General features: G+C 53.2%; 1 protein-coding gene across 1 annotated transcript in view; it reads left to right on the plus strand.

Moving 5' to 3' along the window:
- The window catches only part of LOC126539741 (very long-chain specific acyl-CoA dehydrogenase, mitochondrial-like), a 250,060-nt gene that overhangs the window by 207,972 nt on the left and 20,441 nt on the right, over positions 1-21,647 (plus strand). Inside the window, exon 11 of the mRNA XM_050186588.3 lies at positions 20,747-21,001. Within this exon, the coding sequence (XP_050042545.1) occupies positions 20,747-21,001 (255 nt within the window). The remainder of the gene's footprint in view (positions 1-20,746; positions 21,002-21,647) is intronic.

Raw genomic sequence — 21,647 nt, forward strand, 5'->3', positions numbered from 1 at the left:
TAACCTTCGCAGTGCTTCTTCCCTCACAAGAAAGATAGCCTACCAAACATTAGTGCAACCGCAGCTCGAATTCGCAGCTTCTATATGGTCACCTCATCAGGCATATCTAATTCATCTTCTCGAGTCGATCCAAAACCGTGCTGCACGTTTCATTGCCAGAGATTATAGCCCATTTTTGAGCGCAACTAACATCAAGCTGTCGTTGTCGCTTTCATCATTGGAATCGCGCAGGAATATAGCATTACTTTGTCTTCTGCACAAAATCATGCATAATGTACGTCCATCTACTTTACCACTCGTTCGTCCCTCCCGCACATCTAGACGCCTGCATAATCATCTGTTTCCAACGCATCTTCGGTCACACCAATGCATTCAACTGCTCAGCTTTGCCACGTGCGATTGCACTGTGGAATGGTGTTCCTGATAACCTCGTTGACATTGATGACCCATTAACCTTCAGACAAAAAATCACTGCATATTTGGCTAGCACTTAGCTAAAAACAAGTATCTGTTCAGTTTTGTTACTTTTAACTTCATTGTTATTTATTTATGTAAGCATTTGCTCTAAGGTTGCTTGCTTTACTGTATACTGAAAGCTAACACCTGTTCGTTTACCTTCCTTGCTTTTTATCTTTGTTTACTTCGCGTTCTTTGTTTATTATTTGATTCTCGTTTTGTTCATATTTATGTAACAAAAACTATGTTTTTGCTCCGCATTTGTTATCTGTACCGCCCCCCTCACGCAATACTCCTTCTGGAGCCTGTGAGGTATATGAAATAAATAATAAAAATATACAGAAAATAGCACATTGCAACAGGAGGAGGGCTTCCCCCGTGACACATCGGTAGGGAAAAGTCCCTGCAGCTACGCTGTGTACTCTTGCAAGGACCAATGGGCCTGCTCTCGAGAGCTAGGGTAACCTCTGTCGGCTTGGGTTTATGATAAGTGCGGCTGGGCGAATATGAGTTGCTCCTTTTCAAAATGCTAAGCTGAGGAGCAGTAGGCACCGCTCCTCAGCTTAGCATTTTGAAAAGGAGCAACACAACTTGCCGCTGGCGCAAGGCACCGCAGATGAGCTCAGGTCGAATCAATGCCCAAACAAAAAGGCGCCGACAGACGAGAAGAAAATGTATACGTAGAGTGGGCTGTCACAAAGAAGGCTGCCATGGCCAGCAGTGCCAAGTGCCACCGTCGCTAACCAGTCCCTGGAAAAAGCCACCCCCAACAATCATCGCTGGTGGAAGGTGAGACGTGTAAGGACTACAGAATAGGTGAAATGCCCGCGCAAACGCACCAGTGCACACAAGAATCCCCGCAATAAGAAGGTTAAGATGGTTCCAGCAGGTGACAAAAAAATTCTGGAACCAAATAAATGCAAGAAGGAGGCGGGATAAACCTGCTAAGCTTTTAAATGTGCCACATTAGAAGCAAATACGGCAATAATTTGTTGTCAGCTACCATTATTCTTTTAGAAATCTTCCGGGGACAGACCGAAACGGGGGTTCTTGGTGGGAGATAATGTGCCTGTGATGCATTCACTGCCCCGTAACCCTGCCAAGAGAGATGCTGCAGCCATTGCAGTCTGGTGCTATCATGCTAACCAGTTAATTTCAAATTTTATGGTGAGAGCTAGTTTCAGGATCGCAATAATGAAAGTTCTGGCCTACAAAACTGTATGGTTGCTGGACGGTTCTTTCGATTGTGATCGAATTAACCAAAAAGTTGAATTGGCTTGAGTCAGATTTATAAAAGTCAACCATATTGGCTAACATATACTGCCATTTTTACATACTACCATCAATAATTAGAAGCAATTAATTAAGGGACAAAGAGACAACTACCCAATCGTAGCAAATGCTACAAAGGAAACCCGTACGGGTTTCCTTTGTAGTGTAACGGGGTGTACTGAACAGTTCAGATGGTAGCATCTGTTTGTAACCGAGAAGGCAGATGACGCAGAACAGGAACAGCTGGTTGCCCGAACAGCTCACACTCGTGCTAAGCACTGGCAGTCCGGCTGGCCCGCTGATTGCACTGCAGGCATGGAACAGACGATCTGGCTGGCCTTGTTCTTGTGCTCTTCTTCTTCACTACAATTACCCCCGGTGCAAAAGCAGCCATTCTGGCGCCTTACAACGTGGAGACAAGCGGGTTATAGAATTGTTTCAGGTGGCGAACGTGAACAACATCCCATCCACGGCGGCGCTTGTCGGATGTCGGTGTAAGCAACTCTATGACATAGTTGACCGGAGAGGTCCGTTCGACGATGCGGCATGGTCCATCATACTGCGAGAGAAGTTTTGTTGAAAGTCCAGGCATGGTAGAAGGCACGGACAACAAGACAAGTGTGCCGCGAGCGAAGTTTGGATTCGTAGCGTCGCCATCACGATTGGCTTTTTGTCGTTGTTGGTCAGCGGAGGTGAACTTTCGGGCTAATTGATGGCATTCCTCGGCGTATCGGGCGAAGGCTGAAATGGGAGCACACTCTGACGTGTCTGGTGTATAAGGCAAAACCGCATCGATGGTATGGAAAGGATCGCGACTGTAGAGAAGAAAGTATGGAAAAAATCCTGTTGTACTTTGTGTAGCTATATTATGTGCGTACGTGACAAGTGGGAGGATGATGTCCCAGTTTGTATGCTCTGATGAAACGTACATGGCGAGCATATCACCAAGGGTGCGATTGAAACACTCCGTAAGCCCGTTAGTTTGAGGATGGTACGCCGTGGTGGTCCGGTGAACTATGCGGCATTGAGCAAGCAGAGCTTCAACCACCTGCGACAGAAACACACGGCCTCTATCACTCAGCAGCTCCCGAGGTGGGCCATGACGAAGAATGAAACGATGGAGCATAAAGGATGCAACGTCACTGGCGGTTGCTGCAGGCAGAGCAGCGGTTTCAGCATAGCATGTAAGGTGATCAACTGCGACAATAATCCATCGTTTTCCAGCGAGTGTTAGTGGTAGCGGCCTGTGGTCACTACATTCCCACATGGTCGAAGGCACGAGCAGGGCACGGAAGCGGCTGTAATAAACCGTGGGCAGGATGAGGCGGAGATTTGCGGCATTGGCATTGCAGGCACGAGCAGACAAACTTTTGGACAAAAGTAAACATTTCTCGCCAGTAGTAGCGTGGCCGCAGGCGCTCATACGTCTTCAAAACGCCTGAATGTGCACATTGTATGTCAGTATGGAAAGACGCACCCATGTCGGAACGTAAAGTCCTAGGGATAACCAGGAGCCTCTTGTGACCATCGGGCTGGTAGTTGCGCCGATACAAGAGGTTATCCCGGACAGCAAAATGGACAGCCTGGCGACGCAGGGAGTGGGAGATAAGAGATGCAGGCAACCCAGAAAGGAGATCCAAAAGAGAGGCCACCTAAAGATCCTTGCGCTGTTCTAATGCGAAGGTGTCGATGTCGACTGAGGATACCACCTTAATGGTGGAGAGGGAGGCCATGCCGGCTGGCAGCGGAGAGCAGGACAGAGCGTCAGCGTCAGTGTACTTGCGACCTGAGCGGTATATGGCGTGTATGTCATATTCTTGAATGTGCAGAGGCCAGCGGGCAAGGCGCCCAGACGAGTTTGTTAAAGAGAATAACCAACAAAGGGCGTGATGGTCAGTAACCACGTTGAAAGGCCTGCCATATAAATAAGGGCGAAACTTCCAGAGTGGCCAAACGATGGCCAGGCATTCTTTTTCTGTGACGCTGTAATTGCATTGTGCTTTGGTCAGCGCACGACTGGCGTAAGCAATGACGTACTCGGAGTAGCCAGGCTTGCGCTGCGCAAGGACAGCGCCAAAGCCAATACCACTGGCATCGGTATGCACTTCAGTTGGGATGGTGGGGTCGTAGTGTCACAGTATAGGCGGGCACGTCAGGAGACAGCGTAAGGTCATGAACGCGGTGTCGCATGCAGGAGACCAGGAGGATAGGTCGTTGGCGCCACTTAAGAGCTGTGTCAGAGGTGATATAATCGAGGCAAAATTGCAAACAAAGTGTCTGAAGTAAGAACAGAGGCCGATGAAGGCGTGAAGTTCTTTGAGTGTCTTAGGCTTCGGAAACTCTGCCACAGCGTGAAGTTTTGATGGGTCGGGGCAAAAGCCGTCTTGTGCTACTGCCACATCCTATATGGTTGCCGCGGGTATGTGCCAGGCGATGAGAACGACGTTGAAGTAGCGCGCGAGTCGAAAAACAGAGACGACAATGATGTTGCATTGACTGCTCCCATAAAGTGCTTTTACACATCCTCAACACCGGCGTTCCAGTCTCCTACTAGGCTGTGATACTGGTGGAGGTGCTGGGTAGAATTGCCTCATGATCAGCACCCCTTCGCGGAGCTATACATCGAACGCAGAATCACCTGCGTTCGTCGAAACTCCTTTTCACCGATACAGTCGCCGCCTGCTAGGCCTGACGCCCGAGTTCAACTCTTTGCAGGACCCTGCAAGAATGCGTCTACCGATTTCCACCATGGCCACTGCAACTCCATCGCAGGTGACGCTGCAGAATCTCAAGATCCCAGAAAGTTTCCATGGTGACTCTTTTGAAGATGTCCAAGATTGGCTGGACCAATTTGAGCGTGTCGCCAGTTATAATGACTGGGGCTCCCAGCAAAAGTTGTCTAATGTCTATTTTGCGCTTTGTAGGGAGCACCCACCTCCATTTCCTCCCGCGTACCCGCGTCGTCCCGTTCGCACGTGGCGGATGGGTCGTGCCGGCGTAGACAAGGGAAAGAGGCACTACGCGCCCTCCCTTTCTCCGTCGCTCTTGTGACGCGCGTACTCCTCTCCCCCCCACGCAACTCACGGGAAAGGGAAACGTATCCGGTGGGTGAGGAGGACTTCCCCTCGCAAGAAGGTAAAAAGGCATAAAAGCGTGCCACCGGGAGAGACTCTCTCTTGGGACGCCGACACCTGGACCGCCTGGACGAAAACACCTGCCGCATCTCGTGAGTGATCTCGTTTGTCTGACCCACCCAGACAACGAGGCAAGCCTATTTACTACTATTACTGAGAGGACGTCCCTCTGCGAGTGTTCGCTATTGCTAATAGCAATAAACGTTATTACCGTCGACACCGCTGATTGCCTTATTCGTTCGAACCTGGCGTAGTCGCGATTCCCGCGCTACGGGTTGGGAGTACCACGAAGCGACTGCATGGGGCTAGATTCGGAGCTCAGCTTCAGCCCTAGCCGCACGCAGAGTGGAACCCCCACAGCTTCAAGACAGTGCGCGTACGTGGTTTGTGAACCGGGAGAGAAATTTCACCACGTGGGATGCCTTCCGCACCCAGCTGCTAGAGGCATTCACTAGTAGTGACAGAAGAGACAGCGTGCAGCACCTTCTCGAATCCCGTATTTGAAAACCAAACGAGAGCGTTGCCATGTTTGCAGAAGATATGGCCCACCTTTTCTGCAGAGCACACCCTGAGATGGCCGAAGAAAAGAAGTTGTGCTATCTCTTGCGTGGAGGGAAGGAGGAACTGTTTGCTGGGCTCGTGAGGAACCCACCGACGACAGTGGCCGAATTCACCAAGGAGGCTACCACTATAGAACGGGCACTACAGCAACGGTACCGCCAATATGATCGCAAGAGCTCGCCGGTGAATGTTTCAATTCTACCTGAGAGCTGCAGCACGTCTCTGCGTGAATTCATCCGAGAGGTTGTGCGAGAGGAGATCCGGCAGCTCGGGATCTCACCAATGGCACCAGCAGTGGCTTCTATCACTGATATCTTTCGGGAGGAAGTTAGAGAGGCCTTTTCATCGCCCGACTGGCAGGCGGTGCCGGGACGATTAACCTACGCGGAAGCTGTCTGTCGTCCACCTCCCGCCACTTCGATGCTGCTGACACCTTCGACCACTACGACGCAGCCATCAGCACCACCCCCGACACCCTAATTTCGACACTCACAGCCACCGCCAACTATGCCGTATCATCGCCAGTCGATCGCTGCACCTCGTTCCTACGGTGAATCCCCTGCCGGCTACCCGCTTTGAAAGACTGATTTGTGGCGCACCGTTGACCGCCGGCCACTATGCTTTCATTGCGGCGAAGCAGGACATGTTTACCGCGCGGCTGGGTATCCAAGATTTCTCAACTGCAATTACCCCGTGTCTGAGGCTGCACGTAGCGGCGACGGAAATTTTACAAACTTTCCGCCAGAAGGTTCAGCGACACCTCAATCGCGTTCCCCTTCTCCGGCTCGTTACACCCCACCGACCCGTCGCAATTTTTCTGACGCCTCTAGGGGCAGGTACCCTAGCCCAAGCCGGGAAAACTAGACGCAGTAACCTCCGGGGGTGAGGTTGCAAACCGGATAGCTATCCAAGAACCCCAATCTCCGACAATCGACGACTCTACAACTACGACGACTCCAACCACACCCCCTGTAACCGACGCCGTCAGCGCCGATCTTGTCGTTTGCATTGACGGCCACCAAGTGGCCGCTCTCGTCGATACTGGTTTGCATTTTTCGATAATAAGTCAAAAGCTGGCCAATAGGCTGTGAAAAGTGAAGACGCCGTGGACCGGGCCTAGCATCAGAACTGTCGGCGGCCAGTTGATGACACCGATTGGAAAATGCACAGCCAGGATAGTAATCGCCGGTGCAACCTTTGTCGCCACCCTCGTCATTCTCTTTGAGTGTTGTAAAGAACTTATATTGGGGATGGATTTCTTGAGAGAGTACGGTGCAGTGATAATGTCCGTGACCTCGTTGTCACATTTTCTACGAGCTCAGACGGCGTCGACCCCGTGGAACACCAGCGACCCCGCTTACGTTTCGCTGTTTCCTCGTAGCTGTAATCTGCGACAACTTGAACACCGGGACTGGCGTCGCTGAACACATCGACGCACTGGTACTGAGTCAAGGGGTTACCATTGCCAGGGCCGTAATTAACGTACACGACGGACATGCTGAACTCCTCCTGACGAATTTTACCAGCGAACGTCGCAAATTGTTAAAGGAACGGCTGTTGCTTACTTCGATGAATTTACCTCAATACAGGACTGCCTCTCAGTGGAGCACGCGACGTCCACCGTGGTTCTTCCTGCCCCTGTGGTTGACATCAGTCCCATCTTATCGCCCGTGCAACGCAACAGCCTTCTTGAGCTCATCGATGAGTTTAAGAGCTGCTTCTCATCCACGTCACGAGTTAGCCAAATGCCGCTCACTAAGCACCATATTGTCACCGAAGCCGACGCCAGGCCAATTCGGCAGAATCCTTATTGTGTAGCTCTTAAAGAGCGCGAGGCAATACAAACACAAGTGAAGACCATGCTTGAGGACGGAGTTATTCGGCCCTCTAAGAGTCCTTGGGCATCGCCTGTCGTATTGGTGAAAAAGAAGGACGGCAGCCTGCGCTTCTGCGTCGACTATCGAAAACTCAACCAGATCACAAAGGCGTTTATCCGCTACCGCGTATCGACGATTCACTGGACAGGCTACAAAATGCACATTACTTTTCGTCGATAGACTTGAAAAGCGGCTACTGGCAAATAGAAGTTGATGAGAGAGACCGTGAGAAGACCGCTTTTGTGACGCCCACCGGACTTTATGAATTTCAGGTGCTCCCCTTTGGTTTGTGTTCTGCACCGGCAACGTTTCAACGACTAATGGACATGGTACTCTCAGGTCTCAAATGGCAAACCTGTCTGGTGTACCTCGACGATGTGATTGTTTTCTCCGTCACGTTCGAGGAACACTTACAGTGACTAAAGACGGTCTTTGAAGCAATACCCTCAGCTGGTTTAACTTTGCGACCTGAAAAGTGCCATTTTGGTTTTGAAGAACTTCAATTTCTCGGTCACGTTGTTAGTCGTGAAGGTGTCCGACCTGACCCTGATAAAATCTCTGCCGTCGCTAATTTCGCAATGCCATCAGATAAAAAGGCAGTGCGACGTTTTCTGGGCCTTTGCACCTACTACCGACGGTTTATCGCGGAATTTTCGCGTATCGCATGGCCATTAACACATCTTACCAGAGAAGATGTCCCCTTCGTGTTGGGTGAAGACCAGCAACAGGCTTTTGATGGCCTACGGCAACGGCTGCAGACGCCTCCTGTGTTCGCACACTTTGATGAAGACGCCCCTACGATTCTCCATACCAACGCTAGTAATGTCGGCCTTGGCGCAGTGGTTGTACAGCGGCAGGACGGCGCCGAAAGAGTGATTGCTTATGCCAGCAGGACGCTATCAAGAACGGAGGCTAACTACTCTACTACAGAAAAAGAAGGTCTCACACTGGTGTGGGCCGTCCTGAAATTTCGGCCATTTTGTATGGTCGGTGTTTCACCGTTGTCGGTGATCATCATGCACTTTGCTGGCTGACTAATTTAAAAGATCCAGCTGGTGGGCTTGTGCGCTGGAGCCTTCGGCTCCAAGAGTTCGACTTCACTGTTGTATACAAATCGGGGAAACGACACACCGATGCCAACTGCCTTTCTCGGTCTCCTGTTGAGACTGCAGTGCACGACGAGGATGACGCGGCTTTCCTAGGCGTGCTAGATACTGTGGCTGTTTTATGCCAGCGACGCGAGGACGCAGAACTTGTTCCGCTTTTCGATTACTTAGAGGGAAGAACAAGCAGCGTGCCGAGGTTATTCGCCAAAGGGCTGCCTTCATTCTGCTTACGCCACGACGTTCTCTATAAAAAGAACTTTTCACCTAGTGGCAGCAGCTACCTACTCATCATTCCCGCATCTCCTCGCGACGAAGTCCTACATACTTGTTACAACGAGCCGACCGCTGGTCACTTAGGCTACACTCGGACATTGGCAAGAATTAGGCTAAAGTACTATTGGCCGAGACTTGCGTCAATTGTGAAACGTCACATACAGACAGACATGCCTGGATTGCCAGCGCCGCAAAGCCCTACCCGGCAAGCCAGCTGGACTGCTGCATCCTGTTCAGGTACCGCAAGCACCGTTCGATAAAATTGGCATGGACCTTTTAGGTCCATTTCCACTGTCTACTGGCGTAAATAGATGGATAATCGTCGTCACAGATTACCTTACTCGATACGCTGAAACAGGTGCTATCCAACATGGAACAGCAGCTGAAGCAGCGCGATTTTTCATCGAAGCCGTCGTCCTAAGGCATGGCGCTCCCACAGTGGTCATAACAGACAGAGGAGCTGCGTTCACGGCTGCGCTTCTGGATACCGTGTTGTGACTTAGTGGTACCACTCACCGAAAGACCATGGCTTATCATCCCCAAACCAATGGGCTGACCGAACGTTTGAATAAGACTCTGGCAGACATGATGAGTATGTACATCGACGTGAGGAGATTTTACCATATGTTACATTTGCGTATAACACGGCGCGCCAAGAGACAACACGCGTGGCACCTTTCAGCCTCGTTTACGGCCGGGAAGTGACAACAATGTTAGATGCAATGCTGCCACACGAGTGCGGTGACAAGACTGGCGCCGAGGAATTTATGCAACGCGCAGAGGAAGCCAGGCATCTAGCGCATTTGCGAATCAAAGAACAACAGGAATACGATGCCCGACACTTGTGGGGGTTCCACTCTGCGTGCGGGTAGGGCTGAAGGCGAGCTCCGGATCTAGCCCCACGCAGTCGCTTTGTGTTACTCCCCAACCCGTAGCGCGGGAATCGCGGCTACGTCGGGTTCGAACGAATAAGGCAACCAGCGGCGTCAACGGTAAGAATGTTTATTGCTACCGGCAATAAAGAACACTGACAGAGGGACGTCCTCTCTGTAATAATAATAAATAGGCTGGCCTCGTTGCCCGGGATAGTTAGGCAACGTGGTCACTCACGGGTTGCGGCAGGTACTCCAGTCCGGCAAGTTAGGGGTCCGGCCTCAGAGAGAGAGGGTCTCCCCCGGTCGCGCTGTTTTGTACCTTTTTACCTGGGCGAGGGGAATGTCCTCCTCGCCCGTCAGCTACCTGCCCGCGAGTCGGGGAGGAAGGGCGCGCGCGCGTCGCGAGGGAGAATCAGGAGAGGGCATAGTGCGCCTCTCCCCTGTCTATGCCGGCTCTCGACGCGACGGCGCGGGGGAAGATGGGCACGTGTGCTCCCCACATCGTCCTCCCCTTAAGAAGCCCCCCGTACGTTGATGCTGGCAGCTAGGTACGCCCGAACGGTTCGGGCGCCCGTTTGCTAAAGTTCCCGCCAAGGTTGGCGATCAAGGCAGCGTTGCACACGCCGGCTTTGAGTGTCGGGCTTGCGTTGCTGTAGCCCTCAGCTGGCAGATACTTGATGCCGACTCGAAGGTGCCCAGTCAGCGGCACTGCTCGGGCTTGCGAGGCGGATCGTAGTCCCGGCTCGAAGGCGACTCTCCGTGCCGCGCCCCAGGTGTCGGCTGCACAAGCCGGGCGGTCACCTGCTGGGTGCCGGGTAGTGGTTCGTGCAGCTGCAAGGCCAGCGTAGCGCTGCCGGTGCGTCAGTTGTACCCGCGACTACTGCAGGCAGTTCGCACGGCCGTGTCTTGTTTCCTGCTTCAGAAAATTGGATTAGTCCACTGCCCGGAACGAAATGGTGATAAGCAGCATGACTGGCCGGATCCAGGAACACCGATCATCAACAACTCGCAGCACACTGCACTGGCCCTCGCAAGTCTTTGGTCAATGTACACACCGCATGCAAACACGTTGAATCGTTCACGCCACATTCCCGTCGTAGTCTGTGTGGTTGCTTGAAAACTGGAACGACGGCTCGTCGTCAATACTCTGCGCTCTGCTGTCGCTAGACGTTCGCTTCCCAGCAGGAACTAACAAGGTGCCAGCACGGCCCGGACTTACGAATGGTCCTCGCAGTCATCGGGCTATGCAAATATAGCAGTCGGATCACTTCCGCCTGCTACGCAAGTTGTAGCGCGGCTGCGGGCTCGCCGTTCGATTCTGGCTGCTCTCACTCACCAACCGCGGTTGAGGGAGGGTCTGATCTTCATCATCCCACTGCTCATCACGCGGCACGTAGCGTTTCAGGTCGCATACGTGTACCGGCCCGCCGATCGGCTTCCCTTTCATGCTCTCGAGCCGGTAAACAAGCGAGGAAACCTTCTCTCGCACTTGATACGGCCCGGTCCACTTCGGTGCCAGCGAGGCAGCGAACTGTTTGCTAGAATCGCTGAGAACGTGCTGGCGTCGAAGCACCAGATCGCCCACTTCGTAGCGGACGTTCCGATGCGAGCGGTCGTACTGCGCCTTCTGTTGCGCCCTAGCAGTGCGAAGATCACGGCGTGCTTTGTGTAAAGCTTCCGTCATCTTGTCACGTACGTAGGTGCGTCGCGTATTCAGCTCGTGCTGCAGGCGTGACCGACATTCCGCTGCGATCCGCGAGAACTCTATCCATCGGATTCGGCAGCTCTCTCCCCAGGTTGAGAGAAGAAGGCGCATACCCAGTCGAGCGGTTCACTGTCGATCGCAATGCAAACCCGATCTCTGGAAGGTAGGTATCCCAGTCCTTATGTCTTTCAGAGAACGCGACAAGCATGTGCTTAATGTTGCGATTGACCCGTTCAGTGGGGTTCGACTGAGCATTGTAAGTTGTCGTTTTCTTGTGCTTAATGCCAAGTGCAGCGCACGAGTCGACGAAAACCTTCGCAGTGAAGTAGGACGCATTGTCCGTTATCAGCTGCTCTGGATTGCCAAATCTGGTGAAAACCTCGATCAACTTATCCATGATCACTCGTGCCGTCAGTTTTCGCAAGGGGAAAAGTTCGACCCATTTACTGAAGTGATCTGTGACTACAAGCAAGAATTTCTTCCTGCTCGGTGTGGTGGGATACGGTCCCATGACGTCACACGCCGCGATTTGCCAGGGAGTCTGGCTGTCGATAGGCTGCATGAGGCCGGGCGGTCGTCCACCTCGGGGCTTCACGCTTTGGCACACATGACATGAGCGGGCGTAGCGCATCACGTCCCGTTTCATGCCTGGCCAGGTAGCGAGGCGACACAACTTAATGTAAGTCTTGGGGCCGTTCGCGTGCCCAGCGATACACGAGTCGTGAAAGTAGCGTAGCAGTGCTCCTTGCAACATGCGCGGTATCACCACCTTAAACGCCTCACTTGTGTTGTCCTCGGTGGGAATATACCTCAGCAGGAGGCCGCCGGAATTCAGCAGATAAGAATCCAGCGCACTCACAGCATTACCAACTGATCCCGAGCGCTTAGCACCGACAGCAATACCAGCTACCTCCATGTGTGCGGCGGCCGCGCCACCCTGCTCCCGGAGCTCGTCGAGCACTTTTCGACAAAACGGGTCCTTCTGCTGAGCCTCGAACAGCTCCTCTCTGCTGAAGACGACTCCTGCGGAACCGACAACATCTACGTGGTTCACGCTCTCGCCCAGGATCGACGGTTGTTCCGCATCCCTTACGTGGGCCTCTCCATCGCCTCGGACTGGTGCTCGCGAAAGTGCGTCAGGTGCGGCATTGCTTTTTCCTTTGCGGTAGAGCACGGTGAAGTCGTAACGCTGCAGTAGCAGTGCCCAACGCGCCAGGCGGCCACTCGGCTCGCTCAAGCGCCTCAACCAAGCGAGAGCCATGTGGTCAGTCTCAATCTTGAATGTCACTTCATCGACGTAATAGTCGAACTTTCGCAGAGCGAAAACTATCGCGAGGCACTCCTTCTCTGTCACCGAGTAGTTCCTTTCAGCCGGCGTCAACGAACGACTCGCGAACGCAACCGGTCGGTGAGTGCCACCGTGCTCCTGAAGCAAAATTGCACCTAAGCCTAGGTCGCTTGCGTCTGTTTGAATCACAAAATCTCTATTCAAATCGGCCAGCTGCAATTCGGCCGTGTCAGCGAGCACCTTCGTGAGGCCACGCCGTGCCGCCTCCTGCTCTTGACCCCAAGTCCACCGTTCGTCTTTCCTCAAGAGCTTCGTCAAAGGCGCTTGCACTGCCGCGCAGTCTGCAATGAATTGGCGATAAAAGTTCACCAATCCCAGAAAGCGCCTTAGTTCGCCGATATCTTTCGGCGACGGGTACCTCAGTATAGCCTCGAGCTTATCCTCACTCGGCAGGATGCGGCCGTTGTCCAGCGTGAATCCCAACAGCGCTATTCTGCTCGCAGCTATCTGAGCTTTGTTCGGGTTCAGCGTGATACCCGCGGACCTCAGCCTGTCTAGGACGTCTCTCAAGTGGCGCAAGTGCTCCTCGAATGTTTTCGAATAAACCACTATGTCGTCCAGATATGCGAGGGCATGTTGCCACTTCGCGTCTCTTAGCACTTGGTCCATCAACCTTTGATATGTAGCGGGAGCTCCGACCAAACCAAAAGACATTCTCTTAAATTGAAAGAGCCCCCGGTGACAAGTGAAAGCCGTTTTCTCTTTGTCATGCTCGTCCATTTCGACCTGAAAGTATCCACGACTAGCATCGAGCGTCGTAAAGTACTTCGCCCCGCCTAGGTTAGACACTAAAGAGGAAATGGAGGGTAGAGGGTACGCATCCTTCTTCGTAACCTCATTCAGCCTGTGGTAGTCTAAACAAAGGCGACAGGTATCGTCCTTCTTCAGGACTAGAACTACCGGGAAGCCCATGGGCTGTTCGACCTTTCCACCACGCCTGTGTCGATGAGTTCGTCTAAGGCGCTATCAAGTGCTTTCCGCTTAGTCAAGCTAATCGGCCGAGGATTACATTTCCATGGTGCCGCGTCACCCGTGTATATCCTGTGTCTGACTAGCGTAGTGCGGCCCGGACGGTCAGTGAAAGTCGCGTCGTATTCGTACAACAGCGACGACAGTCGTGCCCGTTCTCTCTCGGCATATTGACCTCTGACAAAAGTGGGTGCGTTACTCCTCGCAGAACAGTGGCGCACTGTTGTGCCACCGTGTCTCTCTCCTTGCCTGCACCGATTGCTGTTCGCTCGCTTGGCTGTGGCCGGGTGTGGCCCACTCGCGCCGCGCCCGGGGACTGGCGTGTCTCCGCTGCCACGGGCGCTTTTGCGAAAAGCTTTAAAGCACCCGTTCCGTTCTCTCGGTAACCTCCGTTGCCGATGTCTATTACAATGCCCGACTTGACGAGAAAGTCTCGACCCAAAATAACAGGCACTGATAAACCCGGGAGATGTACGAGGCGTTGTCGCCTGACGCGTTTCTCCAACGGATCACTCACCTAGCCGTACCGCTCGATTGTGCTGTGCCGGAAGCAAGTCGGAAGGTGGTGCCATTATCTCTCAAGCAGATGTTGTTCTCGCGGAGATGATGCAACACCTCGTCACCAAATAATGAAGCGCTTGCTCCGGTATCCAATAATGCAGCGAATTTCTTTCGGGCTATCGTTAGCTCGATGAACGGCGCCTGCGAGTCCGCAACACCTCCTACGCGACAAGCCGAAGGCGCAAGTAATTCGATGCCACCGGCTATGTTCGATATCGCCACACGGGACCCAAGGTGGATCGCCTGCGGCCTCGCCCGTTTCCCGAGCCACGCGCTCGGCCTCGGCCCGGCGTGCGGCCACAGTCACGGGCGATGTGCCCTGGTCGGCCGCATTGGTAGCAGCGGCCGCTGAAGCCTCGGTGGCCTGGGCGGCCGTCGCTCCACTCCGGCCCGCCGTAGCTTCCTTGAACTGCATTCGGCGTGTGCCGCTCCTCCAGTCTCGCATCGGCCTCTCGTTCCTGTCGCAGCGCGCTGAGTGCGGCATTAGTCGGTGCTGTTCTCAGCGCGTAGGCATACGGGTCCAAAGCACGGTCTGATAACTCCCAACTACGCTGGACCTGCTGCTCTGCGAACCATGCCGACGCGTCGACTCTAGACAAGTGGGAAGTGATCGCGCCGCCGTTCCACGCGCAGCGAGGCTCGAGTGACAGCGCCGCGGGTGGAGGCGGACGGTATGCTCGCGCCGCGAGGATGTCCCCCTGATGATCTTCGCCTCGGCGGCGAGTTCGTCTAGGTCTGTAAACCTACATCCTCTGAAGTAGGCCGCGAAAGTGCGGTGGGCCTGCCGTGTGACACGCTCAACTTTCTCTGCATCGGTGGCGTGAGGGTTCGCGAGACGATAAAGTTCGTCCATCGCTCGAACATATTCCAGCAGGGACTCGTCCGGATGCTGGGTACGAAGCTCCAACTCTCTCCTCAAACGCCACTCGTAATTGGGCGGAAGAAATTCCTCGCAGAACTCTTCTACCGTGCAGCATCGGTGTCCGGTCAGTCGGAACCATCGAGCCGCCTGGTCAGTCAATGAAACCGGGATCACGCGCGCGACTAGTTCGGCGTCTGAAAGCCCGGTTGCCTGCTGGTAATACAGCAGACAGTCGAGGTACTCACTTGCACTCATGCGATCGTGGTACCCACTGTAGGTAGGCATGCCTACCTTAATCCGTGGTCGCTCGCTCTGCGACGAGGCCTGCATTGTGCCTTGCAGGGCGCCGGCTAAGCTCTGCATGATTTGCAACGCATTTTGCAGCATTGCCTCGCTCGACAGCAAACTCGCGCCCAAAGGGCCGGATGCCTCCGCCGCCCGGGTCAAGTTATTTAGTGGCATGTGTGCCTCTGTGTCCGCGTCGCGAAGCGGCGAGGGGCTCGACGTGGTACGCCTTGTATCGAGGTTAACCTCTGTCCACGTGGCATTTGTGCCAGCCTGACTGTTCTGCGTGAAACACTCAAAACCAAAGCTGCCGGTTTTTTCAGCAGCTGTCGCCGCGTTAGCAATAGGCTGCTGACTTTGCGTCGCTACATTTGACAACATGAACAAATCTGAGAGGTCAGACAAGCCAGCCGCCCTTGTTTGCTGAAACGTGGGTAGTCCTAGCGCCAACACACACCCAAAGACTAGCCGTGTTGCCGAATTCAATCCACGTTGGTAGCGCCAAATGTGGGGTTTCCACTGTGCGTGCGGCTAGGGCTGAAGGCGAGCTCTGGATCTAGCCCCACGCAGTCGCTTTGTGTTACTCCCCAACCCGTAGCGTGGGAATCGCGGCTACGTCGGGTTCGAACGAATAAGGCAACCAGCGGCGTCAACTGTAAGAACGTTTATTGCTACCGGCAATAAACAACACTGGCAGAGGGACGTCCTCTCTGTAATAATAATAAATAGGCTGGCCTCGTTGCCCGGGATAGTCAGGCAACGTGGTCACTCACGGGTTGCGGCAGGTACTCCAGTCCGGCAAGTTAGGGGTCCGGCCTCAGAGAGAGAGGGTCTCCCCCGGTCGCGCTGTTTTGTACCTTTTTACCTGGGCGAGGGGAATGTCCTCCTCACCCGTCAGCTACCTACACGCAAGTCGGGGAGGAAGGGCACGCGCGCGTCGCGAGGGAGAATCAGGAGAGGGCATAGTGCGCCTCTCCCCTGTCTATGCCGGCTCTCGACGCGACGGTGCGAGGGAAGATGGGCGCGTGTGCTCCCCACACACTACAATCTTCGACACTGACCCGTCACGTACAACGTCGGTGACCAGGTGTGGGTTTGGACTCCTATTCGTTGGCGGAGGCTGTCTGAGAAGCCCCTGCGAAGATACTTCGGCCCGTACACAGTTCTGTGCCACATCAGTGATGTGAATTATGAAGTTGTCCCCGACAGTCATAACTGCTCCAAACGCCTGCAGATCTGCCCGAGGTTGTGCACGTGCTTCGTATGAAGCCATACTTTTCCTCATGACCTCAACTTTGCACCGTCTGTGCACAGCCTTAGGAGATTAGTGCATCGGGACGATGCCTTTTTTCCAAAGAAGGGGCAAATGCCACATCCTATATGGTCGCCGCGGGTATGTGCCAGGCGATGAGAACGACGCTGAAGTAGTGCGCAAGTAGAAAAACAGAGACAACGACGTCGCGTTGACTGTTCTCATAAAGTGCTTTTACACATCCTCGACACCGGCTTTCCAGTCTCCTACTAGGCTGTGACAATACGACGTGACCTAGAATCATGAGCTTGCGCGCAGCGAACTGGCACTTTTTCAGGTTAAGTTGCAGGCCTGTGTTGGTCAAGGATGTCAACACTTGCCTAAGGTTAAAAAGATGCGTGCTGAAATCAGGGGCGAACACAACAATGTCGTTGAGGTAGCACAAACACGTGCTCCATTTTAGGCCGCGCAAGATATTGTCCATCATACGTTCAAACGTAGCATGCGCATTGCATAGACCAAATGGCATCACATTAAATTCGTATAAACCATCTGGAGTAATGGATGCAGTTTTAGGGCGATCAACTGCTGACATCGGGACCTGCCAGTAGCCCGAGTGTAAATCCAACGAAGAGAAGAATTCAGCGCCTTGCAAGCTGTCCACAGCGTCGTCAATGCGCGGTAGAGGGTAGATGTCTTTTCGCGTTATCTTATAAAGACGATGATAATCGACGCAGAACCGAATGGAACCATCTTTTTTTTGTGACGAGAACCACCGATGAAGCCCACGGGTTATTGGAAGGTCGAATAACGCCCCGCTGAAGCATGTCGTCCACGTGCTCACTGATCACCTGACGCTCCTTGGCGGATACGCGGTACGGGCTCTGCCGCAATGGCGCGTTGGAGCCAGTGTCGATGTGGTGGCTGACGGTTGACGTGCAACCCAGAGTAGGCTGAGCGACATCAAAAGAAGAGCGGAACTGGGCAAGCAGGTGAAGAAGCTGGGACCGCTGCTCAGAAGTAAGGTCATCCACAATGAAAGGTGGGAATAAGTCGAGTGATGACGGAGCAGAAGTGGAAAGTGCACAGAAGTCAGTGAGCTCTGCATACGAAACATCCGGCACGTCGGTTATAAACATGTCATCAAGAGGCTGAACATGGCCAAGTGCTTCACCGCAAAGAGCCATCAGGGCTGTAGGAAGCAGATTGCAGACAACGGTGGCGCTGAAACCGGCTGCAATGTCAAGTGTTGCGAAAGGAAGGGGAACGTCTTTGCGAGTTGTGAAGAGTTCCGAAGGAGTGAAGAGGACAGCGCCTTCAGAGACAGCACCACAGAAGACAGGAACAACGTCAGACGAGTACGGCAGTATGGCGATGTCTTCCCGAAGAACTAGCTTAGCGGGAAGAGAAGTGGCGCCGAAGAGGGGCACGTCCCACAGAGGCAATAATTAGACTTCAGCACGTGCACAATCGATGACGGTGTTATTTCACGAAAAAAGTCCCACCCAAGTATCACGTCATCAGAACAGGACTGCAGAACCACAAACTCCACAATATAGAGAGCGCCCTGAATAACAACTCTAGCTGTGCATGCCGCTGAAGGCTGAACTGGCTGGGCGCTTGCTGTGCGAAGAGAAAACCCAGAAAGGGGCGTTGTAACTTTTCGTAAAGCGCGAGAGAGGTGTTTGTTTAGGACAGACACGGCTGCTCCACTATCATTTAGCGCAGCGTTAGGGACGCCGTCAACGCTTAGGTCGACAACATTCGAAGGCGACAATGGAGGACTTGTACAGATCGATGGCGACGCAGTTCCTGCCTCCTGAACTACGGCGTTTAGTTTTCCTCTTGCGTGGGTGAAGGGCACCGACGCATGGGGGACAACGAGCGGCGACGCGGGGAAGGTGAATGACGTGTAAGGACCGGGCGCTCGGCTGGTGGCCTGTTCGACTGCCGACTAAAATAAGTGTCGTGGAAAGGCTGCACGTTGGTGTAGGGAGGCGACTGCACAAACTCATCAGAGTGCAGCATGCGGCGGCGGCAGAGTCGTGCAACATGGCCGGGAATACCGCAGGCATAACATATGGGCCTGTTGTCTTGCGTGCGCCAAGGATTAGTAAAGGCAGGAGCAGGTCGATGAACGGGACTATGAACGGGTGGTGGCAGCCGAGGATGTAGCGCAACGAGTGGTGGACGAGGGGTCTGCGTGGCGACGGATGCGTAAGTAAGTGGCGCGGCGGCAGGGTACTGCTGATGCTGCATTGGTGGAGCCTCAGCAACTTGGTCTTCAATAACCCGCCGGAGCGTAGGAGCGAGCTGTGTAGGAGGCTGTTACGGCAGCGGCTGCTGTAGCTAAGCGAAGGGTAGCAGAGAAAGCTGACGTGCAGCTTCCTCCCGCACGAAAGCTTTGATTTGTGTGAGCAAGGAGGAGCGATCAGAGAAGGCTGTCATGGAACAGAGGGCCTTGTCAGCCACTGAGGGGCACCTGGTCAACTCGCGCTGCTTCCTCAACTCGTCGTAGCTTTGGCACAAGTTTATGAGCTCTGCTACGGTGCACAGATTCTTGGCGATCAACCTTTTGGAAAATCTCATCGGCGATGCCCTTCAATATGTGCTTCAATTTGTCACTTTCGGGCGTAGAAGCATCCACACGTTTGCATAGGTCGAGAACCTCTTCGATATAACAGGTGAATGTTTCACCGGGTTGTTGCACTCGCTCTCGTAACAGCTTCTTGGTGTGCAATTTGTGGATGGCGGGGTGACTGAAAACTGCAGCGAAACTGGTCTAGAACGTGGACCAGGACTGAAAGTTGGCTTCGTGATTTTTAAACCACAGGTGAGCCACTCCCACAAGGTAGAAGATGACGGCATTTAACTTGGCGGTATCATCCCATCGATTGTGCAAGCTCACCCGTTTGTAGGTAGACAACCAGTCATTGACGTCCTGTTCATTCGTACTGCTGAAAACCGCTGGATGGCATTGCGGGACAGCAGGCAATGGAGGGTGGCGGTGACGTCAGCTGGGGAGAGTTGGCCATGACGGGAGGCAAAGTCTGAGGCCGGAGTTCCAGGGTGTAGATGTTCTTGAATACTCCGCACCTTCCCCCAATTGTAATGGGGTGTACTCAACAGTTCAGATGGTAGCATCTGTTTGTAACCGAGAAGGCAGGTGACACAGAGCAGGAACAGCTGGTTGCCCGAATGGCTCACACTCGTGCTATTCACTGGCGATCCAGCTGGCCCACTGGTTGCCCTGCAGGCATGGAACAGACGATCTGGCTGGCCTTGTTCTTGTGCTCTTTTTCTTCATTACAGTAGGAACAATTCGAACAACTCGAACCTTTGCTTCGAGTTGTTAACAAATTCAACTTTGCCCTGCCATGTGCTAACCGCCTGGTTAACTCAGATGGTAGAGCAGCTGCCCCGGAAAGACGTTGGTCCCAGGTTCGAGTACCGGACCAGGACGAATTTTACTTAAGCTGTGAGGCTTTTCTTTCGAGGAACCCGTATGGGTTTCCTTTGTAGCTATTGCTGTGATTGGGTGGATGTCTCATTTTCCCTTAATTGCTTCTCTCCACCTTGCGGGCTTTCGCAGCACTATTACGTCATAATTAAGAGCAGTGTGGCTTTTGGAGGCATTATTCTACCTTGAAACTAAGTTTGCATTTTGAGTTTTTGTCCTTGATCCACATGCTAAACAGTGTTCTTTGTGAGAGGCTAGTTCCAAAGAGTGACAAACATTTCTTACGTCTCTTACGTGAAACAAGGCTGCTTGTTTCAGTAGAGAGGCAAGCTGGAGTGAGAAGACAGCATCATGCAAGTTGCTGCATAAATTGCATCTAAAAAAGCACCAGTAGACCATAGCGGGCAGTGTTATGATAAGGTGCCTTCTTTGTACCTTGGTGAGGCATGCGTATGGCGTCTGACCACAGGGTGCTTATTGTTGATGAACTACTAAAGCACCACTTAATTATACGAGTACGCTCTCTGAGAGAACTAGTATTTCTTGAAGCACGAAAGGACTGCCCTTTTGAGAAGAGCCTCTTTTGCATCCTAGTCATTTAACTGACCATTGAATGCTACCTTGAGGTCTCATGACAGCACCGATCTCGTAGAAATCTTAGATGCAACAAGCTGGTATAATGACGGCAGTAAGTGTTATTTTGTCGAAAATATTTGGCTGCATCCGTGAATCCCAAACGTGCGTGTGCAGGGCTGCAGTACGCGGGTGGGCACCTGCGGGAGCTGCGACGTGCCTTGCGCAACCCGGCTGCGCACCTGGGCCTCCTGTTTGACCAGGGCTCCAAGAGAGTGCGGCGCGCCGTGGGCCTTGGCTCAGCAGCACCAACCCTACAGCAGCACGTCCACGCACGTCTCGCTGGCCCCACTGCACTTGTGTCGCGCTGCATCGAGCTCTGTGGTGGGGCTGTCGAGCATCTGCTCATCAAGTACGGCCGGAACATCATTGGTGAGGCACAGCAGCACTGCCTTGGTCTTCCTGACAAAACAGGCGCCTAGAGCATGCGTGGCGCCAATTTGCAACAACCATACAATGTTTCAACATGTTTGTACAGCTGCCTTGTGACGCTGAGTTAGACCAGAGTGTACAAAACCACTTATTACATCTACAGGTTATGTGCTAGTTAGCTGCTGGAAGGCACTGGCAAAAACAAAAGTGTTAACGCACAGTGGCGTTTCTTTTTCTTCTATGAAAACAGTCGTGGCAGCACAAAAACTTTTCTGACACTTTGCGGTTGAGAATATTGCCAGATGTCACCACAAAAACTGTGACTGCCGTCCACATCTTGTGTTTCGGTATTACCCACAAACTGGAATACGATTAAACCTTGCTGTAATAAAGTTGCAGGTGTACTACAATTAGTTCGTTATAACTGCAGGTGTGCGAATACTCGGATACTAGGTATACCGCAGAGCTCCTCGTGCGCGAAGCCGCCCAAGTGAGCGTTTCATTTAGTTTGCGGCACAAAAGAAGCGCACCATGGACAGGCAGGCCCAGCTGACGTGGTAGCGAACTGCGAGTGCTCACCCCCCCCCCCCCATCAGCCCAATGTGAGAAACGTGCTCAAGAGTGCCCGAACGCCGCGCACTTCGCA

This window comes from Dermacentor andersoni, chromosome 2 (assembly GCF_023375885.2).
Source record: "Dermacentor andersoni chromosome 2, qqDerAnde1_hic_scaffold, whole genome shotgun sequence".
Classification (NCBI taxonomy): Eukaryota; Metazoa; Arthropoda; class Arachnida; order Ixodida; family Ixodidae; genus Dermacentor; species Dermacentor andersoni.